This window comes from Oryctolagus cuniculus, chromosome 4 (genome assembly GCF_964237555.1).
Source record: "Oryctolagus cuniculus chromosome 4, mOryCun1.1, whole genome shotgun sequence".
Lineage (NCBI taxonomy): Eukaryota > Metazoa > Chordata > Mammalia > Lagomorpha > Leporidae > Oryctolagus > Oryctolagus cuniculus.
Window position 1 is genome coordinate 46,068,985 of NC_091435.1, and position 18,495 is coordinate 46,087,479.

At 39.8% G+C, this 18,495-nt stretch overlaps 1 protein-coding gene across 2 annotated transcripts in view; it reads left to right on the forward strand.

The window, feature by feature from the left end:
* Positions 1-293: 293 nt before the first annotated feature.
* The window catches only part of ZNF654 (zinc finger protein 654), a 108,278-nt gene continuing 90,076 nt past the window's right edge, over positions 294-18,495 (forward strand). The window contains exon 1 of one of the 2 annotated variants that reach the window (XM_070071937.1): positions 294-576. Coding sequence is in view for 1 of the 2 variants with exons in the window: in XM_008267096.4 (XP_008265318.1) it covers positions 385-576 (192 nt within the window). In the remaining variant the exon portion in view is untranslated. The remainder of the gene's footprint in view (positions 577-18,495) is intronic. The other variant, XM_008267096.4, reaches the window with a different exon arrangement.

Here is an 18,495-nt window from a genome sequence, read left to right on the forward strand (position 1 = left end):
CGCCGCCGTTGCCCGATCGAGCCCCGCGGCGGCCGCCGTGTCCCCCGCCGCGCCCCGTCGTCCTGCACCGCCTATGGCAGAGCCCGTAGGCGGTCCCCAACAACCGCCGAGCAACATTGACCAACAGACGGCGGGTCTGTCAAACAGACAGTTTACTTGACCAATAGAGGTGGAAAGGCGGGTATTAGCATGATTGGCGACTGTATTTCTCCAATGAAGACTGGGGGCGTGGGTGGGCGGAGCCGGAAGTAGAGCCCAACCAAGTGGCCCCTGTCCGGCTGGGGCGGAGGGAAGGGGGAGGGAACTAGAGGAGGAGGAGGTTAGCCGAGGCAGCTACAGCGGCGGCGGCGCAGGGGCTGGTACGCGCTGGGCGGCGAGAGCCTCATGGCGGAGGAAGAGAGCGATCAAGAGGCCGAACGCCTCGGAGAAGAGCTCGTAGCCATTGTGGAGTCCCCGCCGGGCCCCGTGGGGCTTAGATCTGCGGGCGATGGCAGAGGCGGCGCTGGCGGCGGCAGCTGCGGCGGTGGCGGCGGTGTCGGGATCAGCAGTCGGGATTACTGCCGACGCTTCTGTCAGGTGAGGCGCCCGTCGGCCGCCACGACTTGTCACCCGGGTCCTAGGCCTCTTTGCGTCTCCTGGCCTTCTCGTCCACCGATCTGAGCAGTGCCCGGTGCTTGCTTCTCCGGCCCAACAAGGAGGGTGAGGGTAATGCCCTCCGATCTACCTATCGGGCTTGGTTGGGGGCGGAGGGGGTGGGGGGACAGGGAGCAGGACGAGGGTGACCCGCGGGCTGAGGGTTGCTAAGAAAGTGAGAGTTGGTCGGGGGTGGGGTGGGGGTGGGGGGCAGGAGAGCAGGAGGGTCAGCTGGCCGGAAAGCTCTGCGCTGGCATGCCTCCCCTGCCCCAGACAGACCCCTTCCTGCCGGAGGGTCCCTCCTACTCTTTGCCTGCTCACTTCACTGGGAGCCTGGGCTAACGTTTTCTGCCTTGGCTCTCCACCCTTGTCCCCCGCGTTCTCCCCTTTTTCCGGGGACCGGAGGCACGCCGTCTCCACCGCTGCCTCTCTGTCATCGCCACCCCTCCCCCTCTGAGAGGGTCTCCTGTCATCCCCTTTCGAGATCCCGCCGGGCCATTTCTCCAGTTGGCTTAGGCACTGACCCTCCATAATTTACTTTTTTTTTCGGGAGGGGGGAGTGGCAAGGGCGGCCTTAAGGCAGCGTGATTGTCATCTTTCAGTTTCTTACCCCCGTCCCTAAACACGCACACTCTTTTCTTGAACTATTGCTCTGGTTACACCCCCCCCCCCCCGTCTTTAAATTACAATGTATTTTATTTAACCTATAAAATTCAGTATGGGACACTGACAGTAAATTGTTGCCTTTACTCAGTTGACCGCCACTGGATTTGATGTAGTTGTGTTTGTAATAAAATATTATAGCACCCAAGTACTTGTTTAGGGGTAAAGTTATTGTAGTCTGCATTTATCATCTAAACGTTTTGTTCTCATTCGCCACACTCTTGCTAGGAAAAAAAAATTTTACTTCTCCCTCCTACCACTTTGAAGATTTGTTAGCTGGATATGGTGGGGTGCAGACCCTGGCACCAGCACTGTTCAGCTGTGTTATTTTGGACAAAGTATTTAACCTCTCCGTGCCTCGGTTCCCTCTTCTGGCAAATCGTCCCAGTTGTTAAATGAGTAACTATGCGAAGGGCTTGGATCAGTTAGGTGTTAATTTCATTCTGGTAGCAAGGATGCAGTAAAATTTTAAAAAAATGGGCATCACATTTGCTGACAGTTGACTTTATGCTCCTCCAAGCACTGAAACAAAAAAGGATGGAGTTGACATTTTCATGTAAATTTCTAATGCTCCAGTTTAAATTGTCTTGATTTCCCTACTATGAGATAAGAAGGTTAGGAGGTTGAACTTGTCAAGTTAAAAAGTGTGTGTTTATTTCTTTGGCCTGGCTCTATTTAGGGACTTTTTTCAAAATGTATTTTTATTTTCATAATTATCATTCACTGGAGTAAAGATTCCATGTCTTGTTTTCAGAGTGCTTGTTGTTCTAACTGCTTTTTACATCTTGAAACAATACTATTGGTAGATTTTGTATCTACAGGAATTTTAAGCTTCAGAAAATTAGGATACATAATGTTTTCAATATATTCAAGGGGCAGAAAAATCTATTTTTTTCTTTTTATAACATTAACAAGTAACTTGGTTACATTTTTGTTAATTTACATTTTGTTAATTTTTGTTATATTTTGTTGATTTTGTTAAATATTCTTTTATTGCTGAAGAATTTGAAATTTATTTATGCTTCAGAATATTTTTAGAGAAATTTTAACTACCCTTATTCTGTTTTGGCTTGAAATTAATTTTAAGAACATATAAACAAATTTAGCTTGTGAAAAATAGTGTCTGAACAGTGACAGTAAAATATTTTTAGAACACATGAAGTTGATTATTTTATAAAATATGCAGGAAATAAAGCTAAAGAGGAAGAACCCAAATAGTTTGTTGTTCATATTGCTAAAGTATGAATGTTATACTGACATACTTTCATGTCACTAACCTTTACTTGCAACTTCAGTAGGTATTTTATAGTACTGTAGATGATCAATAGGTCTAATCTGAGGGTTCCTGGTTCTGCCTTGCAGGTGAGCTTTTTTTTTTTTTTTTTTTTTTTTTTGACAGGCAGAGTGGACAGTGAGAGAGAGAGAGACAGACAGACAGAAAGGTCTTCCTTTGCCATTGGTTCACCCTCCAATGGTCGCTGCGGCCGGTGCACCACGCAGGAGCCAGGAGCTTATCCTGGTCTCCCATGGGGTGCAGGGCCCAAGGACCTGGGCCATCCTCCACTGCACTCCCTGGCCACAGCAAAGAGCTGGCCTGGAAGAGGGGCAACCGGGACACAATCCGGCGCCCTGACCGGGACTAGAACCCGGTGTGCCGGCGCCGCAAGGCGGAGGATTAGCCTAGTGAGCCAGTGAGCCATGGTGCCGGCCGCAGGTGAGCTTTTTGAGGATCTTTTTATATTTAAACTTTTAGATGAAATAAAAGAATTTTCTGTGTTACCTTGAATTTTATCTACTGATTTATAAGATTCTGCTGTAGTAAGTCTGTTTGCCAAGAAGGGAAGCAGTGAATTAGTCTAATTCTCAGTCAAAGATGGTTTCTTTTTAGAGATTTGGTTTCCAAACAGATACTGAGGTTAATGTTAATGAACTTGTATTTATTAGTAAATGACATAATTGTGAATAATCCATAAAATGTATAATACGAACTTGGGTGGGTGACAGTTAACTTAAACACATGGATTATATACATGCCTAGTGATGTTGAGAATAAAGACTCCAATTTATCTTCCCGCTTTTAGAAGGAAATATGAATTAAAATTTCTTGGCAGTTACTTGTGTGGGTGAAAAGAGAGAGGAAGGAACACTTCTTTATGAGAAAGGTGTTTGTGTCTTTTACCACAAGGAAAAGTAAAACAGAAGACATGGTGTAATGTTGGGCTGACTGTCCCTATCACGTCTTTCCTTGGCTCTTGTTAGTAGACTCTAAATAAATGCTTACAGAGATAGGTTGTGGTTTGGACAAGCTGGGATTTGCACCTCGCCTTCAGTTTTTACTGTAAGACAGGTTGAAATTAAAAATAAAAACAAAAACAAAAAAAACCTCAAATGATTATAAAGTGATTTTTTTGGCAAGTGGTGCAAAGGGGAGAAATATTCCTGGAAGTACTCAAGGAATCATGGATGAAAAATTTAAAAAGTGCTACTCTTTCATTATGATATAGTAGTAAAAAATGTTTCAAGAAAATCATCATTGGTATCTCTCTGATTTGTTAGGTGCTGGAAACATTTCCCCAGCTCTTGAAGGTTGTAATACACCTTACTGTGTCACCATATATATTGAATTTTTTTGTCATGGGTTACAAACTAAGCGAGCCATGGTACTTTCTTGTTCTTTAAGTGCCAGAGTGATGATAGTGAATAGGGAAACACTTTGATAAGTTCATTAAAGTAGAATTTAAGATGATTTCTTACTACAGTGTGCTTAATTGCCATCCCATGAGGATGTCATGAGTGTAAAATGAGAGGATGGACATAAAGTGCTTAGTACTGTACCTAGCACATAGATAGGCTTAAATAGACACAAGCTATTAATATTTCTCATGTGAAATCCTCTGAGGGTTTAAGTAGGACATTAGAGATAATCTGTAAGTAGTTTATAGGTTGTATTCCATGGTAAACTTTGGAAAAAATTCACAATCTTATGGTTCTAAATTTTATCACTTAAAAAGAAAAGCCAAATGCTCCTGATTGAAGAAGCACAATGACTTGCAAAACAATTACATTTTATTTGTGCAAGGGCTCTCTGATTTTGTTTTTAGCAGGGATATCTGACAATCTTGAGATGTTTTTTATTGTTATAATGGGGGGGGGGGAGTTTGCTGGCATCTAATGAGTAGAGACCGAAGATGCTGCTGAACATCCTATAATCACAGGGTATCATTAACAACAAAGAATTACCTGATTCAAAATATCAGTAGTGCCGAGGTTGAAAAACCCTGCTGTACTCTTACTTTGGGACTCTTAGTGGCTACTTTATATTAGATACGTGTAAGGCAAGTAATTACTGTGAAATACATGCCTAAATGACAATTTTGACAGCCAAAAAAAGATTTTTCTTTTTTTTTAAATAAAGTACATGCTAATATCCCTTAATTTAGAATAATTCATGTTTAATTGCTCTAGAAAAATATTCCTTATTCTCTTGGTGTTAGTATAAAATTTGCCAAATACTTACAAATCCTGAGTTTTTTTTTCTTAGGGTTTAATACATTTTTATAAATTCTTGCTATTATTTGGAACTCTGATGTTAAAAAAATCTTGGATAGTAAAAGGATGGTATATAGCCTTATCATCATTGTACAATCACTTACTCCTTCTTTCTTAAAAGTCACCCTTATCTTCCTAAGTTCCAACCATCACATCTGACTTCCAGGTGGCAGGAACAGGGTATCTCTGTGGGGTAAGCTTTGCCCTGAACTATACTCAGTGATTTTCACTTAACTCTTGTTAGCTATCTACATCTGAATAAAATGTTACAATTTTTATTTTCAAATTTTAGTCTTTGCCAGGTCATCACATGCCTGATTCTTAGGGAGAAGGAAAACAAGAATGGATGTTATGGTGACAACCAGCTTTTTTATTTTATTTTTTTGGCCACAGTTTGTAATAAAAATAGCAGTTACACTCTGTCCCTTTCCTTCTCTTCTCCAGAGGCAATTACTTGAAATGGTTAGCTCTTTTGATATTTACTTTCATGTTTATTAATTTTTTCCCTCATTGTAGGTATCAGTTGGCTTGGTTGAGGAAGGAGTTCATTGTTTTGTTAGGGAGGCAATCTCAAGGAGATTTGCAACTGATCTTTCTATTTTTGACTCTTGCTTTCACTTCCATTTTTAGAAGTATTCAGTGCATCAAATTCCTGAGATTTTCTGGGGTTCTGGGGTTCTTCAAGCACAAATGAGTCTGTTGCTGAACTCTTCCACTGATGGCTTTGCTTTTAGCTTCTCTGGTTTGTTAGGTTGTTCAGCTGATTTCCAGCTACCCGTATGTAGCCCTCTTTCCTTTTGTCCTTGTAGAGTCAGGTCTTTCATAACAAAAATACTTTATTTTAGTGTTATTTATCATGTGTGAGCAGAGGTAAATATGTGATCAATCTACCACATTTTTAACTACAAATCTCAAATTAGTTTTCTAGCTCTGTAAAGAATAATAAATATGGGTATGGAAGATGATGAAAAATGTTGAAAATAATCTGCATTGATTTATTTACTTTTGAAAAGAGTATTCTACTTTCTGATCCATTCTGTAGTGAGTAATCAGAGATAAAGTAATTTTGTTGCACTGATATACTTCCATGTTCTTTTTAGTGAAATTTTTAATTCTGAATTACAAATAAAAATTTTTAGCTTTTTAAAGAATGACTTTGAAAGTTTCACACATTTAGGACATTTCCAGATATATATGAAAGGTGAGTTCTATAGAAAGAAATTAACTTATTATGACTAAGAAAAACAAAACACTGTGAACCTTCAATATTGTTGGTTATATTTGGGAAGCTTAATAAGTGCTTTTTATTGTAATTTAATGCTCTTTTTTTCAGGTTGCCTTTTGAATAGCACTAATTGTTAATAAGACTTTATTTGTAATAACAAATCATTGAACAACCTCAAAGACAAATCTTTGGGGAGATACTACATATAATATAATTCTTTGTCTCCTCCCTACAAAAGGTCACAATATTTCTTTTTTAACACACATTTTATGTATTTATTATATTCTTTTATAAGGATTTATTTTGAAAGAATTGCAGAGAGAGAGAGGGACAGGCAGAGAAACATGCACACACACACAGAACCTGTGCTTCCATCCGCTGGTTCACTCCCCAGATGGCTCCAATGACCAGCACTGGGCCAGGTCAAAGCCAAGAGCTTCATCTGGGTCTCCCACATGAATGGCAGGGACCAAACACTGCTTTTTCCAAGGCCATTATCAGGGAGCTGGATCAGAAGTAGAACAGCAGGACATGAACTGGTGCCCATATGGGAGGCACAGATAGTGGTGGCTTTACTTGCTGTGCCACAACACCATCCCTGATGGTCATTGTTCTTAAAAAAAAGTATTTGTATTGGAAACTGTTTATCCTGATTGAGTTTCTGAGTTGCTTAAGATTGGCAGTATTTGGAATTTGAGATGTTTTTGAATTTTGGAATATTGCCATTTACATAATGAGATACCTTGGAGTTTGTGCAAAAATCTAAACCTGAAATTCATGTGTTTCACATACACCTCAGACACATAGCCTGAAGTAATTTTATAGATTAGTTTTAATGTACCTGTGTTGTGACCGTGACCCATAATGTGGTCAGGTGTGGAATTTTCCACTTGTGGTGTCAGATGTGTGCTCAGAAAGTTTTGGATTTGGGGGCATTCCAGTGAGTTTTCCAATTAGGGATGCTCCACCTGTATTACACTACTGAAAAGACATAGGAGACAAGTGATTTCACTTTTGTAAATAAAATAGACTGAAAAGAACTATTCCAAGTTGTTTGCAATTGGTGACTTCTTGGTGTGTTTATGGCTGAATTTCATTATTTTTCTTTACCCCTATTTTCTTGATTAAGGTTTCTATATAATTCAAAGAAAAAGTATAAAAATAAATTTTCTATTTTTTTCTTTTAAAGATTTATTTATTTATTTGAAAGACAGAGAGAAAGAGAAAAATCGAGATCTTTCTGCTGATTCACTTTGCAAATGGCTGTAATGGCTGGAGCTGGGCCAATCAGAAGCCAGGAGCCAGGAGCTTCTGGATTTCCCATGTGGTGGGTGCAGGGACCCAAGTAGTTTGGCCATCTTGCACTGCTTTCCCAGGTGCATAAGTAGGGAGTTAGATCACAAGTGGAGCAGCCAGGACTCTACCGAGCAGCAATATGGGATGCCTGCACTGCAGGTGGTGGCTTACCCACTATCTCACAGCACCGGACCCCAAAAATTATTTTTCTTTTTCCTTCTATGCTTCACAGATTTTTTAAATGACTGATTTGATTATGTGAACTTAGAAGATCATTTTAGATTGACTAATGAGATCCTAAATTTCAGTAACTTCTTTACGTGCCATTTTTCATTAGATATATGCCTATTATTGTTTTGTAAATACTATCTTAAAAATACTATCTCTGTTTTACTTTTATAGTTAAAATGGTAGGAAAAATATTTTTAAATAGAGTTAATTTCTTTTGAGTTTTTTAATGATACCATCATTTTGCAGTTCTGCGACAGAAGTAAGGCACCAGTTTTAATGTATTGTTGGCACTGAAGTTTTTTGATTTTCCTGCCAAAATGTGCTAAACTATACGTTAACAACTATAAACCAAAAAGAAAACTTTAAATTAAATTTAGGAAATTTATGATTAAAAATGCATCTGGTGAGTATTTGAAAAAATAAAATTGATCAATAAAATCTGGTGAATTAAACCATTTTAAATGTGAGTATATTCATTCATTGTGTTAATGATTTTAGGGGATATTGAGGCATGAGTGGCAAACTAAATATGAGAGGAGGTTGATTTATACAATGTGTTATATAAGATCCTAAAGTTCAGTGTATTAAAACTGTGTCCCCTCAATGCTCCAAGGCTGCTGTGAATGTGAAAATAACTGAAAAACTTCATTTAAATGGTTGAAAGTCATTGATGTGAATGTTGTTTGCCAGTTATGTAAAGCACTTTAGATATAGTGGAAAGAAAATAAGCATTTGTTTTGTGTACAGTTACAACTTTGGTAAATATTATGAAGACAAGTTATACAATACTATAAATGTGGCTAGTAGGAGCCTTGACTGTTTTTTGGTTCGTTTTGGAAAGTTAAGCTCTGCTGGAAGTCTTCAGTTTGAACATGAAGAATTTAAGGTGCCTTATCTCAAAAGAGATCTTAGATAGCTGGATTTACAGATGGCAGAGCTGAAAGGGGAGGTCTAGCTATTACAGCTGTTTGAAGCAATATGTGTGAATAAGTTCACATTGGGAGAGAATATAGAGTTGGAAAAGAAGAGCACTGACTGGACCTTGAGGAACTCCAACATTAAGTAGCCCAGTGGGAAAAGTCTTAAAAAGAAGTCTGAGAAGAATTAGTTAAAGAGGTAAAGACAGGTAACCGGTGTCACAAAAGGCAAGTTAAGAGAAGGTTTTGTGATGCTGTGAATGGTTAACCAGCGTTGAAAGCTGTTGAGATCCAGTTACTGAACTGACTTGGAGTCTTTGGGGACTCCAGGCAGAGCCATCTTTGAAGTAGTTGCAGGATTAGGAATCAGATGGGAGTAGTTTGAGGAGTGGGAGGCTAAGTATAGATACACTATGAAGGTGAAGGAAGAGTAAAGGGGTTTTAATAACCCGAGGGCTTGTGGGTTGAAGGTAAGGGTAACATATAAATAAACTAGGGACAATTGTGTATGTTTAAATCTGTTGAAAATGATTCATTTGAACGGGAGAGCTGTATCTACAAAAGAAAGAAAAGATCATCTGTAGTATAAAATTCCTGAAGGAAGGAAGGAAGGAAGGAAGGAAGGAAGGAAGATTCAAAGCATGAGTGGAGGGGTTGCTTTTTGGTAGGAAGAAGGTTCAACTGCTAAGAGTGTGTGGCGGTGACAGGAAGTTTAAGGAAAATGTAGGTCTAAGACAGTAGCTTCTTAGAGAGATAGTTTGAATTGACCTACAGAACCATTTGAGTTTGCGGATTCTGAATGTAAAGTGACCACTAGTGTGTCCCTTTATTTTACCAGTGTTGATTTACCTAGGTGAAAGCATGGATAATGTGAATAGTTATGTTCATTCAGGATTGGATGATGTGCTGTTATTGACCAGTTAGTTGATTTTTGAGAGAGAAGGGGACAGGCTCATTTTCTGGCTCTATTTGTGGCAAAATATAGCATAGAGAAGTGAAAGGAGGACAGACAGAAGGAAGAGAAGTGGTTATATCAGTCTATATTAATACACAGCAGCACAACATGGCTCAGTGTAGTGTGAAAATATGTATGTATCCATGGTACTTCAAAAAGTCTGTGGGAAGGTGGGCATTTGACTCAGTGGTTGGGACACTGCTTGGGATTGCCTGCATCCTATATCAGAGTGCCTGGGTTGAGTCCCAGCTCTGCATCTGATTCTCGCTTCCTGCTGATGCACATGATAGCTTACATACGTGTTTCCTTGTCACTCACATGGGAGACCCACTTTCAGTGCCAGGCTCCTGCCTTTGGCCTGGCCCAATCCAGGCCATTCTGGACGTCTGGGGACTGTACCAGCTGGTGGAACACCTCTCAGTTTGTCTTTCTGTCTCTCTTCTCTTCCTTTCAAATAAAGTGAAAAAAAAAAAAATAGAGCTAAAGATAAGATGATTTTGGTACAGAAAATTTTTGAAGTCCATGCATAAATTTTTCACATTAATTTTCTATGAACTTTTTGAATTACCTGCTTATAAGTGTATGTTTATATGTATTTGTATATTTAATATCTCAATAAAACATGTACTCAGCCTTTTTGATATATATACTTTTGCAGCTAGAGTTTACTGATGTTTAACAAATGTTTTGGTTACCCTGAAGTTTTTTAAATGTTCTAAATTCTTACTATTTATTACTATACGTTTTGTCCATTTTCTTTTTATTTATTTATTTATTTATTAGACAGGTAGAGTTACAAACAGTGAGAGAGAGAGACAGAAAGGTCTTCCTTCCGTTGGTTCACCCCCCAAATGGCCGCTATGGCCAGTGCTGCACCGATCCGAAGCCAGGAGCCAGGTGCTTCTTCCTGGTCTCCCATGCTGGTGCAGGGGCCCATCTACTTGGGCCATCCTCCACTGCCCTCCCGGGCCACAGCAGAGAGCTGGACTGGAAAAGGAGCAACCGGGATTAGAACCTGGTGCCCATATGGGATGCCGGCGCTGCAGACGGAGGTCTAGCTATGTGAGCCACAGCGCCAGCCCTGTCCATTTTCTATTGCTCTAACAGAATGCAACAGATTGGGTAATTTATTAAAAAAATGATTATTTCTTATGATTTTGGAGGCTGCAAATCAAAGTCAAGGGGACACATCTGGTGAGGGCCTTCTTGCTGAGTTACAACATGGTGGATAGTATCGTCAAGAGCAAGACAGCATATGTGCTCAGGTTGGTCTTTACTCCTGCATAAAACCACTAATTCCATCATGGGTGACCCACCCTTATGATTTCCTCTAACCCTAATTACTTCCCAAAGGCTCCAACCATAGATACCATCAGCATATGAATTTGGGGATTAGATTTTTTTTTTTATTTGACAGATAGAGTTAGACAGTGAGAGAGAGAGAGACAGAGAAAAAGGTCTTCCTTCCGTTGGTTCACCCCCCAAATGGCTGCAGTTATGCCGATCTGAAGCAAGGAGCCAGGTGCTTCCTCCTGTCTCCCATGTGGGTGCAGGGGCCCAAGCACTTGGGCCATCCTCCACGGCCTTTCCTGGCCACAGCAGAGAGCTGGACTGGAAGAGGAACAACCGGGACTAGAATCCTGTGCCCATATGGGCTGCCAGCGCCGCTGGAGGAGGATTAGCCAAGTGAGCCATGGTGTCAGCCCCTGGGAATTAGATTTTCAACACATAAACTTGGGGAACACATACCAGCAATGATTTAGTATTTGTTATGATTTTTTAAAAAGATTTTTATTTATTTATTTGAAAGTCAGAGTTACACAGAGAGAGAAGAAGAGGCAGAGAGAGAGAATCTTCCATCCGCTGGTTCACTCCCCAATTGGCTGCAATGGCTGGAGCCGTGCAGATCCAAAGCCAGGAGCCAGGAACTTCTTCCGGGTCTCCCACGTAGGTGCAGGGGCCCAGGGACTTGGGCCATCTTCCACTGCTTTCCCAGGGCATAGCAGAGAGCTGGATCAGAAGTGGAGCAGCAGTGTTTCGAACCAGCACCCATATGGGATGCCGGCACTGCAGTCGGCGGCTTAACACTCTATGCCACAGCGCTGGCCCTGTGTTATGATTTTAATACTTGAAAGATTTTATTGGAATGTTCTGTATGTGTATATATACTCATAACTCATATTTTGACTATTTCCTATTTTTTCATGTATCAGGGACCTAAGTCCTTTACCTATTATATCTCATTATTTCTACTACCCTTCAGAATATGCACTCTTATTCTCATTTTACAGATTAGAAAACTAAGACTGAGAGATTAAGTGGCTTGACTAAGTTATGTTGCTAGTATGTGATAATCACACTGGAACCTGGCCAGTCTGTTAAGGGTGAGGCTGTGAATTTAGCTTCTACAGTATACAAATATATTGTGCTTGTATATAGAATTTACTATATGCAATTCTTATTACAGAATCTGTGCTTACATATTTGATATACACTATGGCATACTAAAGCTGTATTGATTGGGTGGAAGCAGTGGTGTGAACACTGATAAATAAGACCCAAGGCAGCAAAAACTAAAGATGTTCATGAATTTGAAAGACAGAGAGAATGAGAGAACAATTTTAAAATGTTAGAAGTGCCTCATAAGAAGTGTTTCTTCTCTTTTTTGTCCCTAGTCCATCTGAATGGAATATACTTAGTAACAGCGGATCACTATAGTAATTGCCCTCAAAATACAAAAGTAGGGTACAGGTGTTCTATCTAGCAGTTAAGATGCCCATTCCCCATATTGGAGTACCTGGGTATGATTCCTAGCTCTGGCTCCTATCTAGAGCTTAATACACACCCTGGGAGGCAGGGGCTCATGTAATTGGGTTCATGCCAACCTTTTGGGAGATCCTGATTCACATTTCAGGCTCTTGCTCTTTTGTAAATTTGGGGGAGGGAGCCAACAGATAGGAGTTCTGTCTCTTATCTCTCTCAAATAAATAAAATTTAATTAAAAAAAATACAGGGGTAGGTGATTTGCCTGTAGATGTTTCTTTGGACACTTGTATCCTTTATCAGAATGCTTGGGTTTGATTCTCATCTCCTCTTCCAATTCCAGCTTCCTGCTAATGAGCACCCTGGGAAGCAGCAGGTTATAGCTCAAGCTATATGCCACCCAGCTAGGAGACTTGTATTGAATTCTTGGCTTCTGGTTCCAAACCATCGCCGACTTCTAGAGAGTGAATCAGTGAATGGGAGCTTGCTCTGTGTCTTTTTGTCTCTCCCTTTCTCCCCCTCTCACATAAATAAATAGAAATTTTAAAAATATAAAAGTTATGGTAACAAACCAATAGAAATTGTTTTATGTTTTTATTACCTTGTGTTTTGAAGGCAGGAAGGTATGAGATATGTTCTATATTTTTTGAAACATTTAAGTTTGCCATGTGCACATTTAACCTTGAATATGTGAAAATTCTGCCATTCAAAATACATTTTGCGGGCCGGCGCCGTGGCTCAATAGGCTAATCCTCTGCCTTGCGGCGCCGGCACACCGGGTTCTAGTCCCGATCGGGGCACTGGATTCTGTCCCAGTTGCCCCTCTTCCAGGCCAGCCCTCTGCCGTGGCCCGGGAGTGCAGTGGAGGACAGCTCAAGTATTTGGGCCCTGCACCCCATGGGAGACCAGAAGTTCCTGGCTCCTGCCATCGGATCAGTGTGGCGCGCCGGCCGCGGCGGCCATTGGAGGGTGAACCAACGGCAAAGGAAGACCTTTCTCTCTGTCGCTCTCTCTCACTGTCCACTCTGTCAAAAATAAAAAAAAAATACATTTTGCATTTTTGCATCTATTTGTCCTTTACCATCTTTTTTGTCAGAGAGCTCCCAAATTATAAAGATAGGAAAGTCTAAAATTTATATATGAGGGTACTTTAAAAATTTGTGGAAAATGGAATTTAAAAATTTAGTTCTTTTTTGTGTAAGAAATCTTGGAAATCCATGCATGTGATGTTTTCAGAAAATTCATAAAAAATGTATAAAAATGTGTATTGTAAGAAAACTATGCATGAATATTTCATGCTTGTGAGGGTATGGTGCAATAGATACTTCATTTTCAGATACAGAAAGTAAAAATCACCACCATCTTTCTGGACACAGTTTATCACTATATATTAGAAATCCTAAAGACAATTTGTACTGAGGCTGACGCTGTGGCATAGCAGGTAAAGTCATCACCTGCAGTGCTGGCATCCCCTATGGGCACCACTTCAAGTCCTGGTTGCTCTACTTTTGAATAGCTCCCTGCTAATGTGCCTGGGAAAGCAGTAAAAGATGGCCCAATCCTTGGGCTCCTACACCCACTTGGGAGACCTAGAAGAAACTTCAGGCTCCTGGCTTCGGATGAGCCCAACTCCGTCCATTGTGGCCATGTGAGGAGTGAACCAGTGAATGGAAGATCTTTCTGCCTCTGCCTCTCTGTAACTCTGCCTTTCCAATAAATAAGTAAATCTAAATAATAATAATAATATGTACCTTTTTTCTTTGTCATTTTCCTTTTAGCATTCATTTCTTAGTAAATATAAATTTGGATATAAAATTATTTGGCTTAGCATTTTTAAAAAAGATTTACTTGTTTATTTTAAAATCAGAGTTACAGAGAGATCTTCCACCTGCTGGTTAACTTCCCAGATGGCTGCAATGTCCAGGCTGAGCAAGACTGAAGCCAGGAGCCATGAGTTTCATCCAGGTTTCCAACAGGTGACAAGTACTTGGGCTATCTTGTGCTGCTTTTCCCAGGCCATTGGCAGGGAGCTGGATTGGAAGCAGAGCATCTGGGACGCAAACCAGCATCCATATGGTATGCCTGCAGCAGCTTTACCCACAACGCCATAGTGAGGCCCCTCAGCATAATTGTAATCAGTGAAATGAATGAATTAAAAACGAGAAGGCAACCAGAACATTGAAGATAATTAAACATATTTTTAACTCTCATAAACTTATTATTTAACCATAAAAATGATGTTTCCAGTGACTATGTGATAACCTAGAAAAATATAATATGGTGATAACTCAAAAAAATTAAGAAAACTTGTAGCAGGGATTAATACAATGTGTGATAGGCTCTCCCATTCTAACTATATTCACATGTGAATTTTAAAGGGAGATTGCTTTAAGGAAATGTCAAATCAGCTTTTTTCACCAGAAACATTATTTCTTGATTTGAATCCATAGGAGACATTTGGATATTCAGGTACTCTGCAAACTCTCAGAAATTATTTATAAAAAGTTATATTTGCATTTTCTTTGTAAGCAGGTCCAGGTAATTTATAAGATTCTCTTAAGAATTTCAAAACTTGCCAAACAAAACAGAAACTAATTATACTCTAAATGCACCAGAAAATTATCAGCCTTTGTTGTGAGTCATGGCACACATAACACTGCTTGTTTTTGCAAATGAAGTTTATTAGTTTTTGCCTATTCATTTTTGTACTTTCTATGACTGCTTTCTTGATCTAACAGCAGAGTTGAGTAGTTGGGATGGAAGATAAATTGTTCTTAAGCGACTTTCTGGTCCTTTAAGACAACGTATGTCAGTTCTTGTCCTACATTCTCATTTGTTCTTTGCAACAACCTTATGAAAGTACTATTTCTATCCTCATTTTATGAATGATGCAGCTGATATTCGTAGAGGTTAGCAACCATTCTCAAGACACAAAGCTAGAAAAGGGAATTATATCAAGATGTTAATAGTAGTTGTATGTGGTCAGTACAGTGGTGAATTTTTTTTCCGTTCAGACATTATGCAAACTTGCTATAGTAAATATATATAAAAGGGGAAGAATCTTGAAAAAATTAGGTGAAACAGAATTGTGAGAATATTAAAGCTCATCCTTAATTTATTACTTTTGTTTTCTATGTGGCATCTTATGTTTAAAAACTTGAGAGTGGATATGCCATTTTTGCACCCAATTCTATTATGTATCTCCTTAACTCTTGATTTAATGAAAAAATAAGAAATTCTGTTTTTTATAGAATTTTTTTTTAAGCTTTATTTGTTTCAAAGGGATTGAGAGAGAGAGAGAGAGATCTTCTATCCGCTGGTGCACTCCCCGAATAGCTGCCAACAGTGAGGTATGGACCAGGCTAAAACCAGGAGCCAGGATCTCCATCCTGGTCTCCTATGTGGGTGGTAGGGGTCCAAATACTTGGGCCATCTTGTGCTACCTTCTCAGGTGCATTAGCAAGAAGCTGGATCAGAAGCAAAGTACCTAGAACTCAAACCAGTACTCTGATATGGGATTCCAGTATAACAAACAGTAGCTTAACTTGCTGTACCACAAATGCCAGTCCATAGAAGTTTAACTTTTGAAATTCTTTGTCCTTTCTTTGATATTTTGAAGTTAACTTCAAGTTAAATGCTCATAATTTAAGTGCTCATAAAATGCTATAAATGTGTCTGATGGTTAGTATATGAATTACTTTTTTTTAAGTATCAGTCAACTGGATTATACTTAATTATTTTAGTCAGGGTTGTAGATTTCCAAAATATATTAAGAGTGTGGTAGAAGGTTTTCCTTCAAGGAGAAATTGACTGTACTATGTGAAAAGATTTATCAGTGGTTTTAGGAGATATAAAGAGGAAAGAGACACTATCCTTGCTCTCAAGGAACTGAATCAAGTAGGGGAGAGAAGTTATGGCTGACTGCTGTTTTCGTTGTTATGATCCTTATCCAAATTGTAGTCTTATTTCCTCTGAATTATTTTATTTTCCTGCTTCCAGCTTTTCTCACAGCTTATTCTCTACATAGTAGCCAAAGTGGTCCTTTTATTTATTTAGTTTTTAAAGATCTGTTTATTTATTTGAAAGTCAGAGTTACAGAGAGGGGGAGTGGACAGAGAAAGGGAGAATCTTCCATCCCCAAGTTTACTTCCCGCATGGCCACAGCAGCCAGGGCTGGGCAAGGCTGAAGCCAGGAGCCAGGAGTTTCATCCAGGTCTCTTATGTGGGTTGCAGGAGACCAAGTACTTGAACCATCTTCTGCTGCTTTTCCCAGGCCATTAGCAGGGAGCTGGATCGAAAATGGAGCAGCCAGGACTCGAACTGGCACCCATATGGGATGCCAGTGATAATAGGCTGCAGCATTACCCCATATATGCTATAAAATACTGGCTCCAAAAGTGATCCTTTTAAAGATGGGTGAGATCACTTGGAAACCTTCCATACTTTTTTATATTGGAGTCAAAGTCAAAACTATTGAAATGGACTGCAGGGCTCAATGATTCTGCCCTTACCTGTCTAGCTCTGACTTTGTTTCCTATACTCTTTCTCTCTACTACTTACCTTCAGCTACCCTAGCATTTTTGCTCCTCCTTGGACTTTAGTGGATTATGCTTCTGCTTCTTGGCCCTTGTGCTTGGCCTTTTTTTCTCTGTCTGCCAGATTCACTTTTCATTTGAATGTCTCTGTAGTTTGCCCTTGAATCCCTGCTCAGATATCCTCTTATCAGAGAGATGGCAGCCTTCTCTGAACACCCCATATGAAGTTACACCCCTTTCTTTTTTCCCCCTTACTTTGTGTTTTAGCCTTCCCAAAGTACTTAACACCATATATTCATTTACGTATTTTCCTTCCATTAAATTGAAAGCATCAGGGTGTTTGTACATAGTAGGTGCTCTTAAAGCTTGAATAAATTAATGAATAAATAGAAATACACCCTAAAATAGGGAAATGGATTAATGCAGCTAACAAGATAAATGTATTCATTCCTGTACAAGTTCACATAGAGTTACTGCCTCTAATAGAAAGAATTGGGAAGATTTTAGTGGGTGAAATATCATTTGACTTGACTCTTAAAGAATTGTTAGTATTAAAATGTAAGCATGAAAAAGGTTATGGTAAGAGAACAGTCCAAGTAAAGCAAGTACTTTGTGAAAAGGTGAATAGCATGGTATGTTTATGAACAGGGGTAGTTGATTGACTAAAGCTGTGGTTCTGTTTTTTTTTTTTTTTTTTTTTTTTTTAACTTTTATTTAATGCATATAAATTTCCAAAGTACGACTCATGGATTACAATGGCTTTCCCCCCCATACCGTCCCTCCCACCCACAACCCTCCCCTTTCCCACTCCCTCTCCCCTTCCATTCACATCAAGATTCATTTTCGATTATCTTAATATACAGAAGATCAGCTTAGTATACATTAAGTATGGATTTCAACAGTTTGCTCCTACACAGAAACATAAAGTGAAAAATAATAGATGATTTTTTAAAATGATGATGAAATCAGAGCAGACCTATTGTCATGTTTAATCCCAATGAGAGTCAGCACTCTGGCCTCAGAATCAGCCCTAAAGGCATTCGGAGCTGGCTGAAAAGCTCATGAGAGTATTTCAGGCATGGAAAGCCAAGACACTCTGGCAAAAGATCTCTGCGAGTGAGATCCCAGTGGAAAGAACAGGCCATCAAAGAAGGAGGTACCTTTCTCTGAAGGGAGGAGAGAACCTCCACTTTGACTATGAGCTTGTCTAAACAAGAAAAGAATCGGAGAACTCAGAGGGCTTCCATAGCCTTGGAAACTCATGACTGGAGCATAGGGAGATTACTGATGCCATAGACAGGAGTGTCAACTGGTAAAGTCAACAACAGGAGTCACTGTGCACTTACTCCTCATGTAGGATCTCTATCCTTAATGTGCTGTACATTGAGATTTAATGCTATAACGAGTACTCAAACAATATATTTCACTTTGTGTTTCTATGGGGGTGCAAACTGTTGAAATCCTTACTTAATGCATACTAAACTGATCCTCTGTAAAAAAAAAAAAAAAAAGAAATTTTTTTTTTTTTTTTTTAAGATTTATTTATTTGAAAGGCAGAGTTAGAGACAGAGAGGAGAGACACAGAGATAGATAGATAGATCTTCCATCTGCTGGTTTTCTCCCCAAATGGCTGCAACCATCAGAACTGAGCCAGTCAAGAATTTCTCCTGGGTCTCCTCCCATCTGGGTGCAGGAGCCCAAGCACTTGGGACATCTTCTGCCTTCCCA